General features: G+C 36.2%; 1 protein-coding gene across 1 annotated transcript; it reads right to left on the reverse strand.

Annotated features, from left to right (window-relative positions):
• Nucleotides 1-1,263: 1,263 nt before the first annotated feature.
• Nucleotides 1,264-4,800, reverse strand: LOC137810839 (phosphoglucomutase, putative / glucose phosphomutase). The gene is made up of 7 exons (XM_068612306.2): nucleotides 4,061-4,800; nucleotides 3,586-3,849; nucleotides 2,455-2,971; nucleotides 2,173-2,372; nucleotides 1,832-1,944; nucleotides 1,591-1,731; nucleotides 1,264-1,510 (listed from the first exon to the last, which is right to left on the reverse strand). Exons 1-7 carry the CDS (start codon nucleotides 4,676-4,678, stop codon nucleotides 1,429-1,431), a joined length of 1,935 nt encoding a protein of 644 aa, XP_068468407.1. The 5' UTR covers nucleotides 4,679-4,800; the 3' UTR covers nucleotides 1,264-1,428.
• Between the last annotated feature and the right edge of the window lie 9,747 nt (nucleotides 4,801-14,547).

Below are 14,547 nucleotides of genomic sequence, written 5' to 3' on the forward strand. Positions count from 1 at the left end.
TGTTTTCTAACACTTTAAGGTACTTAATCTAGAATTCCGGAATTTTTTGTTAATGGATCAGATTTCCACAATTAATTTCAACCAACACTCAATTCTGGAAAATTTGAAGAATATGAATCCTAAAGAAATGCAATGAAATTGGCACATAAACTCAAGACGCAATGGAATTTCTAACTTAACTAGTTGGTGAACTAATTAACAAGTAAAGAATTCAAATAAAAAAATTAAAAGCACTTTAAAGGCACACAAAAATTTGAAACACATCTTTATATTTTCTTAAATACTTGCGGTAATTCAACAAAAACAAGAAATTAAAATGTGAACAAAAGTACTACTAAGAATTAATGACATATATGGATTAACATGACTTGACATGACTAGAATTGGATTAAAAAATTAAAATGACTCAAACATAATGATTTAACCAAATTAATTAAAAGAGACTTAAAGCAAAATACACAAAAGCTTCACGGTTTGCACAAAAGAGTTCCTAAGTTGAAAATATGGATGGTTCAAGAAGAATAGGTAAAATTGAATAGAACATAACAATTAAAACTCAATCAATCGGTGAAACACATTCAAGACATGAAAGAAACATAATGAAGAACACGAAATTGAAGACAAACAAAACAAACTCAAAGAAGAAATTCAAAACACTTAGCTTGATCCGTAGCCGAGCTCATGATAACAAATGATAGCTTGAAACCTCCATGGATATTAGCTTGGTTCTTCAAATGTAGATCAAAGAAGAAATTCAAAACACTTAGCTTGATCCGTAGCCGAGCTCATGATAACAAATGATAGCTTGAAACCTCCATGGATATTAGCTTGGTTCTTCAAATGTAGAATGAAGTGGCAAAAGCAATGAAGAGTACAAGGAGGAGCTGCAAAGAGCTCTTAGAGCCTTTGAGTGTCGTGAGGAGTATGGAGAGTGATAGGTTAGGCCTAATCACTTGGAGAAAATGAGTGAGATATCAAACATGGTGCTTACCCTAAAGAGAGGAGACAATGAAAGCTTTGCTTGCAATGTTGGCAGCATAACTCTAATATATTTTATTTGAAAATTCATGAGTCAAACACCTCACTTTATAGGTGAAGGGTCTGACCAAAATTACAATCAACTTCGGTTTTGTATTTTGTGATTATAATTTGTGTTTCTGATTTTAGATAAGAATCAATTGAATCTTGCTTTGATAATTAGATACATATTAGATTGAATGATATTTTGATTCAATTCGTATAACTATTTTAATTAATTAATTAATTGAATTAACTAATTGTTCAAACATTAATCTAAATATGTAGAGAATTGTAATAAGAGGAATTATTTAGTTTTTCAATATGTGAATTGATAAAAAAAAACTTAATTGAATATCAATGAGCTTTGATGAACCCATTAGTACTCCAAACATTTAGATTAATTGCAAATCAGGCCATGGAGCCCTTTTCAGCAAACTTATCAACCTGGGTAATGTCAAGGAATGTATGAACTCCACTTGCTTTCAGAAACCTACAATGGTTGCATAAGCCAAGTCAACTAGCCAAATCAAATGCTTTTAAAGACATTGTTGAAGTGGTGAAATGACATACTCATCTCTAAAAGCTCGTGCCATAGACAAGCAACCTCCTGGAACAGATGATTGCAGGTTCACAGCAATGTTAGGATTGTGAATACTCTGCCTCATGTGAACCCAACCATGTTGTCCATGTCTATCGTTTGACACTTTTGCCCTGAATTCGCCACAATAAAACTAGTTTTGATGAGTAAATCATAAAGAAATATAAAATAAGAATTATTGAACCGCTTCAACTTTCTTTAACTTGTTTCCACCTGTACATTTGAGCATCAATGGGAGCTGGGTCGTCATTTGTATCTACAAGACACCCTTCACTCACCCAACAATCACCACATGAGTCTAACTCCCACCCTCTAAGTCTCCCTTCCTGTATACAAATAAAGTCTTCATATTTTGTATTCATGATCATCACTATGTGCTCCAAATATGAAACAAGGATTTAGAAAACAACCCACAAAATGCAATTTTGGTTGTAAGTTCAAGATTTTTAAAGTCAGTGTAACAAATTATACAGAAACTATGATGAAGAATGTGATTAAAGTAGTGTATCAGAGAGTGTATTGATAATATTTTTCTTCCAAGATATACAATATACCTCAATGTAGTTTCTAAATGTTTGAATGGCCTCTGACCCTTTAGCTTTAGCATGTCGTGGTTCAGAGACAATATTTATCCTAAGCTCTACTGATTCATAGGGCTCTTCAAGATCTTTTATAAGACTTCCAATCCCTTCATTTGATCCCGCAAGCTTCATCCGCACCATTTCAATTATAATTTTCACCACCATGTAAGCACCTTCACAGAAAAGGAAGAAGAAACATGAGAAATTAAAACCATGAAACTAAACTATGCATGGTTCTTATTAAGTTGAACCCACCATCATCAAGGAAATGGTTTTCTTTGAGAGCACCATGGCCAGATGTTTCCATCATAAGATGTGTTTCAACTCCACCACTATCAAGTTGAACTCCCTTGTCAATGACATTTCTGTATCCTACACGGTATAGGCAATGGTTTCCACCTCTATCAGTTATGAATCTGGTGAGTGCCATGCTTGTACGAGCATCAGTCACTATAGTTGATCCTGGATGTTCCCTTAAGACAATGGCAGACATGAGAGCAATGAGTTTGTCACCATTTATAGGGTTCCCTTTGTTATCAACCACACCACTTCTGTCCACATCAGTATCGAAAACTACTCCAAGATCAGCTGAGTTTTCTAACACTGCTGCTCTGGTGAGTGCCATGGCAGTTTTGTCCTCAGGGTTTGGAATGTGATTCGGAAACATCCCATCAGGGGTCAGATGCAGAGAGCCAAAGGTATCTGCACCAAGTTTGTCTAACACATCCCACGTGAAGAATCCTCCTGACCCGTTTCCAGCATTAACTATAATCTGCACATTTTCTTAATTTCATTGCAATCTCACTGAAATTTCCATGCTAGAATGGCTAATAGCAAAATAAGATGAAGACTTTAATTTAAACACACAAATATCAAGTTTTAATACGATCACAGTATTGTATATGGTACATATATCTTGGTACTTCAAAAAAAAAGAAATGAAATTAGGTAGTTTTAACTAATTTTAACTAATTAAAAGATTTATTTAATTTTTTTATTTCCTCTAATAGATAAATGCGTTCAAATAGAAGAAAACAAACTAAGCTATTATTTTGTTACCATAAAAGGGACTGAACTAATAGTACTAGTCATGTATTTCTTTTTATAGTTGAACTTGGATGCACCCAACAGAAGGACATAAATGAATTCTTTAAGATATAGAAAAATTATTTATGCTTATTAAAAACTATTTTTATCCACATTAAATTAATTTTGTAAGTTGTGAAAAATTGAAATATAAAATTTTAGTTGCTTAAAACGACCTACTATTGAAGTAAAACTAATAAAAAATGTGGTATATGTGGGGTATAAAGTTAAGAAACTTTGAAAGAACTACTAAAAGAAAATAGTGACTATTTATCTATTACAGATGGTAATCAGTGAAACCTGAAATCCCTGAAGTGGAGTGTCATAATACAGAGGATGATTGATTCTCTCCGTGATGATTTCTCTTAGGTGCATTGCATAAGTGCTCATAAAATCAACTTTTGTTGGAAGAACACTAAGCAAAGTAGACACTTTGGTCATTCTATTTGCATATTTTCGAGCAGCTTTATCACATATTTCCTCCACCTCTGTTGAAGTCAGTCCACCTCTCTTAGTAAAAAATTTCAGACCATTTCGGGTGTAAGGCAAGTGGGAGGCTGTCATCTGCATCAAAAAATGCATAATTCATTTAAAGCATTTGTGTTAGGCTAGGGTCTGATGTGACATAACAAATCTATGTTATAAGCTTCTAAATATTAGTTTTCAAGTCTAATATCTTTAAGTAACATTCATTTGAGTTAATGGATTATAGAAAATCAAAACATAAAATAAAGTAGCATTAACCAACTACCAATTGTTCCTATTGGTAACCTACCATGATTGAAGCATCATAGGCAAATGGAGACAATATTGTGCTCATGAAACAAGCTGGTGTGGTAGCTAGTCCCATGTCAAACACCATGCAACCAGCTCGAGAAAGACCTGCAAAGACTGCAACACTCAATTTCGACCCTGTAATTCGAGGGTCACGTCCAAGAGACACTCTCACATTCTCTAAAGGGTATCCTCGTTCTGCCTCTAAACCATTGATAACCCACTCCCCAAAACTCTCTGATATTGCCTCAACAGCAGGTGGAGTGAGGTCAACTTTTCTACCTTTCTCACCTTCCAATGCCACTCCTCTAACATCTGAACCATTCTGAAGCCTCCTAATCTTTTCCAACTCGTCATCCACCACAACTTCATCATACTTCGCAGTGCCAAAGGATTTCACACCTACCGATTTATTGAATGGCACAGAAAATGAGAACCCAACTTTGTTATGCAGTATTTTCTTCCCTGCTGAAGAAGGAAACTTTGTTTTGTGAGTGTTCTTGTCCAAAGATGTTGAGAAGTTTGGAGAAGTAGAAGCAGCCATTGTTTGTTTTGTTGGCACTCTTGCTTTGTTTGAATAAAAATCAAGATTTGGGAGATAAGCTAAATGCAGTACCATTAAACCATAACCTTACAAATCCAATATCTCAGGAACAAAAAAATATCTAACAAACTTACAAACTCCCAAGATTTTTGTACATCCTTTTGTCTATATGTCAATTGTTGTGTCATTAATTGATTGAGTTGCATGTGATATTTTCTTAATTTCATATATTATTTTAGGCAATGTTTTAAAAACGCGAGTGCTTTTAAAATTGGAAATATGGGTCTTCTTCATTCTCTATTTTTTTTGAAAAAACTGGAAATATTATGTGGGTTTTGAATCAGTAAATATTATATTAAATTAAAATATAAAATAATATTTATTTTTCTTCTTCTTTCTCGTGACTTGCCTGAGTAAAGATGTAAGTTCAGTGAAAATCACTAACATCTTCAAGAACTACACCGACGAAGCAAACAACAGTCAGAGAGAGATGGTCAGTATTCATTGTGATTCTCCTTCATCCTCTCGTTCTTAGTCCTAACAACATTCTAAACCCTAAATAAATTTGTTGCCATCCCCAAATTTTGACTCGGAGTGGCTAACAGCAATTATGTTGTGGCTGAGATCTGCAGTGAACAAAATCTTGCTCGTGCCTCAACGCTTTTACTGCTTCCGCGTTTTCATTCTCATCTCTTTTCAACTTCAGATCTATTTCTTCATCGGTATGTCCTTTCTTTCTCTTCATTTTCCGATTCATTCCTCACTCGCAATTGCTCTTGATTTTCGAATCATTCTCTTTTTTTTATCATAGATATTCAAATTGTTACTAGATCCGTATTTGGTTATGTATTTTTTTTTTTTTGAATTGGAGGCTTAGGTCTAACCGTTGATTCAATATCTATTTTTATTCACTGTACTGTCTTCAATTCTTAGCCGCATTGATCCCTCTGTGTTTGTTTAATTTTGGATTATTGCTAACTAACTAGTTTTTTTAGTTGATTCAATATCTATTTTTATTCACTGTACTGTCTTCAATTCTTAGCCGCATTGATCCCTCTGTGTTTGTTTAATTTTGGATTATTGCTAACTAACTAGTTTTTTTAGTGTATTAACTCTTTGATTTTATCTCTAGGTTTGATTGCTAATGTTAAGTTCTTTTCTGGCTGTGATTAATATATTCGTGAATTTTTCAATCTAGTTTCGATTGATACCAATCATGGAGAATGAGTTCTATAATGAAACCAGAGATATCAATTACATGATTACATTCATTGATCAGGAACCAAAATCAATTGTCAAAGATGAAAATGGGTCTTCATCCAAAATAATACTCCTGCAAAAGGTGTACCAGCCGCACTATCATCTAAAGATGGTTCTTCCCCCATAGCTTTTGGACCTGTGAGTGAGGAAGAAATTAGGGTTGTTTTGATGCAGAAGACTCCATTGACCACACAAAATCTTGTTGCTAAATTCAGAGCAAGGCTAAGATGTCCCGAGATATGGAATCCCTAGTTTTACCATATTGATGTATAAACGATGGTATGATATGTATGCATAGGAAATCTTGCTCTTAGCTTTGGGACCACCTAAGGAAGATGTATGACTTTTATTTGCTTTGCTCGGCAAAAGTTTGAATTTGGCATTTGTGTTTCTTTGCTATGTGCAGGATAAAAAAGGCTTTTGTGGATATCCTGAAGAGAATCTCCAAGATACAGAAGATTGTATCTAAAAAGGGGTTTTGACAAGAGCACTAAGCTTAAGGTACGTTAGGAATCTCATTGATTCTAGCTGAAACATCTATTATGAATACAATTAGAGTATGTTGTTCTATCATATTTTCCTGGTTCTTATCATTGAACTATAATCTAAAAAAAAAGTTGAATATAACTATATCTTACTTGTCCTTCAGTTCTTGAACTCTTACTTGAGATGATCATCATGTGCAAGTAAAATGCATGGATCCTCATGTACTTGAGACTGACCATCATGTGCTTGTGGAGAATTTGACCTTTTAGATGCTCTATTGGAGCAAAATGTTGATATTATTTCTATGGATAAGGTATCGCAGTTCTAACTTTTCATATGGGAGATTGGAATGCACTAGTCCTTTATTTATTTTTATTGATTTACTTTGTTTCCAGGATGGTTTGACTGCCCTTCAGAGAGCAGTAATTGGATAAAAGCAAGCCATAACCAATTATCTCCCGAGAAACCCAGCTAACCCCTTTGTACAGGATAAAGTGAGTAAAAAAGTACTTAATAGTTGGGTTATGCTGTTGTAGTTGCATATGTGAGCCTTTACTTGCAGATATTTTGAGCTCTTCTGCCCTCATTAAAAAATTGTTACTGTTGTCGTTCCATCTTAATCTAACAGTATATTATTCTCCTAAGCCTTAGTTGCCTGTTACTGATGTGTATGCATCTATTTTGTTGTTTATGTTCTGAAAACAGAAGGGAGCCACATCGATGCACTATGCTGTACTAACAGCTTCTTCCCAGTCAATTAAAATACTCTTACTGTATAATGTCACTACAAGTTATTGTTTTTTTAGGATTTTAGGGTTTTAGGCGATCTTCCTCTGACATTCTTTGCAATGTTCACGGTTTTATATTTTGGGGCAACATTTTGAATTCGTCATTGTTAAATTCAAAGGTGATATCTGTTTTCCGTGCAGAATTTATTTAGAGAAGTAGAATTGAAATGGCAAAAATCCTACCTAATAACCAAACTGCCAGTTCACTGATTAAAACAATGCATGGAAAAAAACCTGTTTTAAGTCCAAACCCGTAGTTCAAGTGTTAATTTGTGATGAAATGTGCTATTTTGCAAAGATGTTTTTGTTTCTTTGCTCCAAATATCTATAAGTTTCATCAAATATAGAAAATGGGAGCCATGAGGTTAATGTCCCACAGGAATGGACCCTTGACTAGGTTCTCTGTCTCATGTGGCAGATGCTTAAGGTTGCAACTATTTGTCTCAAAACATCTAACTTTAGGACCTTCTTTCTTTTTGGTTTCAATTAGAAAACTGTAATTGTTCTAACCAAAGATGGTAGGAGTAAACAATGGGCTGCAATAGTTGGTCTATGGAAGTGGTAGCGTGGGGTTGATGGGTCTAGTTTCTCTGGCAGTTCATGATGGTGAACGCCATGTTCTGGGGTTTGTTCTCTCTCTCTTAATCTCATTCTATGTGTATATATTATATATATAGACCAACTTGATTATTCTGTTGATTGGTACAACAAAGTGGGTTGTGATGTTTAATCCTTCTGTTTTGCCTACTGACCCATGCGTCTTTCCATGTTTCCTAAGAAATGTGTTATGTAGAGGACATCATTGGATAAAAAAACAGCCAACATGAGACATTAATTTTTGCCTATTTGATTAAAGCTTCCAAATGTTGGATGTAAGGGAGCATTTTGGATATAAGTAAAATATAAGTTTACTATGTGATGTGGTTAATGTAGCTTTATGTTCCATTGGGGTGTTTAAAAAGGGGAAGTGTGTTAACCTTTACCCTTGGTTAGAAGCCTTTTGATCAACTTTACTCTGTTGGATAAAAGTTGAATGCCTTTTAGCCCTTTTAACAGTAGAAAGCTTTTGCTCTCGAATTGGAGCCACACCATTGGCTTCAATTATATTTTACTTTGCATGCACTTTCAAGACATGCTTAAACTCATCCATCGTTGAGGGGAATTCAAATTGGTCTTTGGTTTCTTTTGTTATTTGTTTATTCAATAATCATTTTTGCTCTTATAAAATATTTCCACCTTTGTCTTTTTGACTGATGGTGTGCATCATTGACTCGCTTTTGTAGTGTATCCCAAGAAGTCTCAAGCCAATAGAGGTAAATCACTCTTGTCTCTGGCTACTATGCAGTCTTTTATACTGTGATTATGTTAGGACAGAAAATAAGAATAGGGAAATGACAGGAAAGGTGTACCCTAGGAGAAACATTAGGAACCGTTAAGGGAGCGGTTAGTGGTTAGTGGGGTATGGTTGGTCTTTAAATAAAGACCAACAGGTTTTGGGAAAGGGAGTTTTTGAGTATTAGATTTTGTCAACAGGAATAGTCCTGTGAGTAAGGGAGGTTGTTCCCTTTGAAGGCTTGTCTTCCTGTTGCCTAGCTTAAGCTTATGCTCATCTTGGATCTCATGGATCTCAAATATTTGTTCACCCTTAGCCTCCCAATCTAAATATACATTAGGATCACTAGAGCGATTAAAACAAGGAAGCTTGACCGAAGGAAGCCTAGACTTTGCATCTTGATAGAAGCCATTGTCGTAGTGATGTCTTTCTCCTTGATGATGAGGTCTTTGTCCATGAAATTGTGGTGGATTCCTTCTCCTATGCTCTTCTTCACGACCAAAATCATTTGAAGAGGCTCTTGAAGATGGTCTATGAGAATGATGCCCATCATGGATAGAAGGAGATGGTCTAGCTTGTTGTACCTCCATCTTTTGCATTTTCTCTTCCAAGCGTCTAATAGTTCTTTGTGCTTCATGTACTTCACCAAGGATTGAAGCTTTGGAAGGAGAATTCTGCTTGTAGGATGCATCACTTGAAAATCCAGCCATTTGAAATTAAAAACAGCAAACACACAAAACAGCACACAAGTCAAGAAACAAAATTAGAAAAAACAGTGAGTGTTTTAAGCAAAAATGCCGAAGTGAATTGAGGCAGAAAAAATAGGTCACTCTCAAAGAAATAATGTCCTTGCACCAATCTGATCTTTAGGCCTTGGAATCCTCAAATGAAAGATGTTAAAGCAAGCACACCAATCTCAAAGGCAACCACCACAAAACCAATGAAACAATAAAGACAAACAAGAAAAGGTATAAGCAAAGAAAGGTAATTGCAAAAGGAAAACAATATGTAAGACAAACTCAAAGAGTAAGGAATGAAAGACAATCAAGAAAATAAAGAACTCAATGAGAAAGTAGGCACACAGAAGAATACTTAAGGAAAAGCACTAGAGTAGATGAAGAAAACAAAAAATTTAGCTACTGGAATTTTTTTTTTTAATGCAAACTGTGCTTGATATTCACTGATTTAACTGGAATGATGTAGTGCGAACTAGATTATGAAATTTAAACCACAGAAACTTCAAGATGTTAACTCAATAATGACATTGGAATCAATTAAAAACAGTAAGCCAATTAATTGAGATAAATTTTTTAAAATCGCTGCCAGATTACCGTATTCTTTTCGGCAGAATTGTACACTTTTTTTTTATTTTGTTTATAATTTTTTGTGTACTTTGAATTTTTGAGTAATTCTTTTTTCTACTCTTTTCTAACACTTTGAATATCACAAATCCAGAATTTCAAAATTTTCCAGTGAGTAAATCATTTGCAATAAGGAAAAACAGTAAGCACGTTTTCAGAAACAGAGGAATCCTAATAGGAATGAAAAATAGAATTATGAACTAGCAAAGACATAATGGAAAATGATGTATTGGAACTTGTATAGGTCTAGAATACAAGTATGAACTCAATTCTAAAACAGAAAATGCACAAAGGATCAAGATCAAATTCAGAAAAATTATATGACACTAAAGCAAGAAACAACAAAAGCAATAAAAGTACTACAAGAAGTGATGACAATTATGGAAAAACAAGACTAAGACAAAACTTGTAAGGATTCAAAAAGAAAAATACTCAAACATATGATAGGCAAAAGAATTAAAACAGCAAGCAAACTCAATAAGCCTAAAACAGAAACTTAAATTGCAAGAAATTAAAGAGCTCTTGAAATTAAAGTGCTACACAACTCAAAAATTAAACAAGAACACACCTAAACTCTTGATACCACATGATGTGATTCCAATAGTAAAGAAGAGAATGATTCTTGACATTCTTAGGAATCAACTTGAGTTGGACAATTGTTAGGCACTTTTTCTTAGAATTGGATCAATGTTCTAAGTCAAGAACTCACCAAAACTAGCACCAAATCCAAACTCACATGGAAGTTCCTCATATTGTCAAATTGAACCAACAAAAAGAGGTAAAACTTAAAAATCACCGAATAGAATTGGATAAGTTATAAATTGAACCGAGCAAAATGAAATTAAAAGGCAAAGAACTGAAAATGTTTGCTGGAAAATAAGAACAACCGAACCATAAACTCAAAAACACAAGACAACATGAACAATTGAAAGAGAAGGAAGGAAGGAGAAGAGAATGCTCATGAAGATGGATGCAAGGTTGGATGATCACGCCACTAGAAGGATGGTTGCTCCTAGATGAGTGCGTTGCCGCCACTTGAGGACACTATGGATCCTTCAAGATAAGACTAGAGAAGAAGGCTCAAAAGCTCTCCAATGCTCACTCAAAATTTGAGTATAGTTTCCTTACTCTAAATTCAAATCTGAATTTTACAAAGGGAGCACCTCTATTTATAACCTAAGGTGCTGAAATGCAAGCTACACAAATTCAAATTTTCCTCCTAAAAAAGTTCTAAAACCGGCGCGAATTACAAGGCATGAGGAAGGTGTGACCTCTTCCTTCACTTTGGCACCTCCTATTCTACTCCTACACCTATCTAGTAACGCACCCCCCCTCCTAAAGCTCCTAACTAAAACCTACAAGATGCTATAACAAAAGAGGTTTCTAATGTTTCCCTCTAAGCACCTTCAACCAAAGAAATTACAAAAAGAGAAAATAATTGTCCCTTAGCTCCTAAAGCTTTAAACATGCTTCTTGTAAGCCTTTGAGGTGGGTTTTGACCTCCATGGGCGTCCTCCATTTGTGCCTCTACCTCTTCTTGATCTTGTTGATTGACCTCCATGTCCACTTGAGCTTGATCTCCATCATGATGGCCTATCCAATACAATGTCTTTTTCCTTCCAAGGGCGCAAGGTTATCTTAAAACCCCTCTCTTCCAAAGAGGTTCATGGGGATCAAATAAAAATTAAAACTAAAAGAGAAAATGAGAAAGAAAAAGAAGTAAGTACTAAACCGAGTCACACCACTTTGCCCACTAAATCTAACATGTTGACTCGTGTTATGCCTCAAAAGGAACCTCCAAGGTCTTCTTCTTCTTTATCTTTTTCATTACCTAAGGTTCCTATTTCAACACCAACTTGGTTAAAAAATGTCAGGGATGATTTTTTCATACCTCCTAATGGTTTTCACCATTTAAGAGGTCTTTTTCCAAAAGATATTATCATTCCCAAACAACTTTTTCCAACTTGGTCACTATATAGAACCTCCTTTTCTGAAATCCCTTTGTTTACAAATAATAAGTCATGTTTTCCTTTTTCTTCCACTTTTAATTGTAAGAATAAACTGACTTTGTTATATGCAGGGATTCTCTCCAACTCGAGGAGTATGATGAGAATCAAATAAAGGAGACTTTTATTAATGGAGGAAGAGGACATCCACCCTCACATTTGAAGTTCTTCCTTCTAGTCTTCTGAAAATTAAAAGAAGACATAAAATAAAGATGAGTCTTCTGAAAATTTAAGAGTTCTTCCCATGTAACTTGTTTTTTGTGGGAATTTCAAATAAGTTTATTTGAATTTTCCCACCTATTTTTCAGCACCTCTAGGCTATAAATAAAGGTGCTTAGCTTGTACAATTCAGATTTGAATTTTAATTAGAGAAACTATACTCAAATTTTGAGAGAGCATTGGAGAGCTTTGAGCCTTCTTCTCTAGTCTTATCTTGATGGTTCCATGGTTACCTCAAGTGGCGGCTTGCACACTCATCTAGGAGCATCCATCCTTCTAGTGGCGTGATCATCCAACCATACATCCATCTTCATGAGCTCTTTCCTTCCTTCTCTTTCAATTGTTCTTGTTTTAGCTTGATTCCTTGAAATTCTGTACGGTGTTCTTGCTGTTTTGTGGTTTTTGGTTCGGTCTTTTTATATTTTTGTCCATTCATCTTGTTCCTTTGCTTTTCTAGCTCATTTGTTCGGTTCATTTCAATTCTTAAGTAATATGTTCGGTGCATTTTCCTTTTCTTCCACTTTAATTGGTTCAATTTGACAATATGTGGAACTTTCATATGAGTTTGGATTTGGTGCTAGTTTTGGTGAGTTCTTGACTTAGAACATTGATCCAATTCTAAGAAAAAGTGCCTAACTATTGTCCAACTCAAGTTGATTCCTAAGAATGTCAAGAATCATTCTCTTCTTTGCTATTGGAATCACATCACTATTTATAATAGGAGAGGGTTGAAATGAAAAGCAAATGAAATTCAAAATTCCCTCCAAATGCACACTCCAATCGACGCCTAACTAAACATGAAGTAAGTGTGATCAACTTCCTATTTTCAGCATCCCCTAAAGTGCGTCTACACCCTCTAAACTATTCACACTTTTATTTAATATCCACACCTACTAAACTATACAAGAGAAATAAGAAGAGTCATCATTTGATGCTCTTTACCCAATGTTCTAGCCATGCTCCTAGTGATCATTTGGGCTTGGGCCCCTTCTTGGGCTTGGGCTTCATGGGCTTGAGCTTCCTCTACTTGGTTTCCATCATACTCTCCGGGTTGGAGAGGCTTCATGGGCTTGAGCCTCCTTAATGTGTTGTTTCTTGTTTAGTGTTAATCCAACTCATATCAACTTCTCCCTTGCCTTTATACGCCAAGGTCGAGAATAGCAAGTAAACGTCTCCCTTGCCCTTATACGCCAAGGAAAAGAACATTTACCTTGTAAAGGATGAAACCAGTTAGAGTTCGAGCAAGCGTCTCCTCTGCCCCTATGTGTTAAAGATCAAAAAAGATAAAAATCTAGCATAAGCAAGTTAGTAAAGGTCATGCTACTCAGATGAGGGCAGTCGTTGACACATTGTTAGTCGACAAAATCGTTTCAAAACACACAAGTTAGCTAAGAGCAGTCACAAGAACAAGTTCACCCTGGTCACCCCCTGAGGCACTCTTCCCCCTACCTTCTGGCACCACGATGTCACGAGGAGAGGAGGCGCTAGGAGGGCACTCCCTGTAGGAGGGGGCTTGACCATCCGAGTCTGATGGCACAAGAATGGCAGCTTCAGCCTTGCGCTTCCTTCTAAAGATGAGGCCTGAGCAGGTATCCTCGTCCTCAAAAGGAGCAACCTCAGCGACCTCAGCCACCCCTTTGAGCCTCTTATCTTTGGCAGAGGAGCCAGGGGCAAAGGGACCTATTGCAGTCGTCATTTGAGCCGTCATGGCAGCCAAGTGTCTCTTCTTCTCCGCCTTAAGCACCATGCCTGCATAAGAAGATAAAAATGCTTAAGAGTCCAAACAAGCAACACACAAGCAAGAAAAACACTAGCAAAAGTAAGGGGAAAATGGGGTACGAATGTAGCCCTTGAGAGATGCAGGGTTGTATTCAAGTTTGAGTAGCTCAACAGAGTTAAACACTGCTTGAAGGCTGGAGAAGAAGTTGCACACCTCTCGTTCCCGTGGGGGTAAGTCCTCGAGGCATCTGGGTTTCTTGAGCTCAGGTTCCTCTACCCAGTAAAGGGGAAACCCGTCCAAGAGGGTAGGGTCGTGTTTGCTGCAGTGAATCTTGAAGAACTTCCCTTTGAAGCCCTTGTACTTGCTAGAAGAGGGTCAACAATACTCTCCCAATGACCCCATTGAAGCTCACCCACAACTTCTTACCTGGGCTCTTGGCTTCAAAGAAGTACAGGAACAGGTCCACAGGCGGCGGATGGCCAAAGTGGTTGCACAAAATGGAAATGGCCCTTTGGGTGGGGGCAACATTGACCTCGGTAAGAAGGGCTCGCTCGAAATTGGTAAAGGGCAGGCGAAGGGAGAATCTTTTAAAGACAGTTCAATAGATAAAGCAAAAGGGTCCCTCCGAGTTCGATGACTCATCACAACAGACAGGTTCACCAACCCTACAAGGCACAACCTTCACGAATTTGTCATACTCCTTCCCAAAGATACGAGACTTATGGCAATCCTCGTTGTTCCTATATTCCACTATGATCGTGTGGGTGGTGA

The sequence above is a fragment of the Phaseolus vulgaris genome, chromosome 2 (assembly GCF_051622355.1).
Source record: "Phaseolus vulgaris cultivar YP4 chromosome 2, ASM5162235v1, whole genome shotgun sequence".
NCBI lineage: Eukaryota > Viridiplantae > Streptophyta > Magnoliopsida > Fabales > Fabaceae > Phaseolus > Phaseolus vulgaris.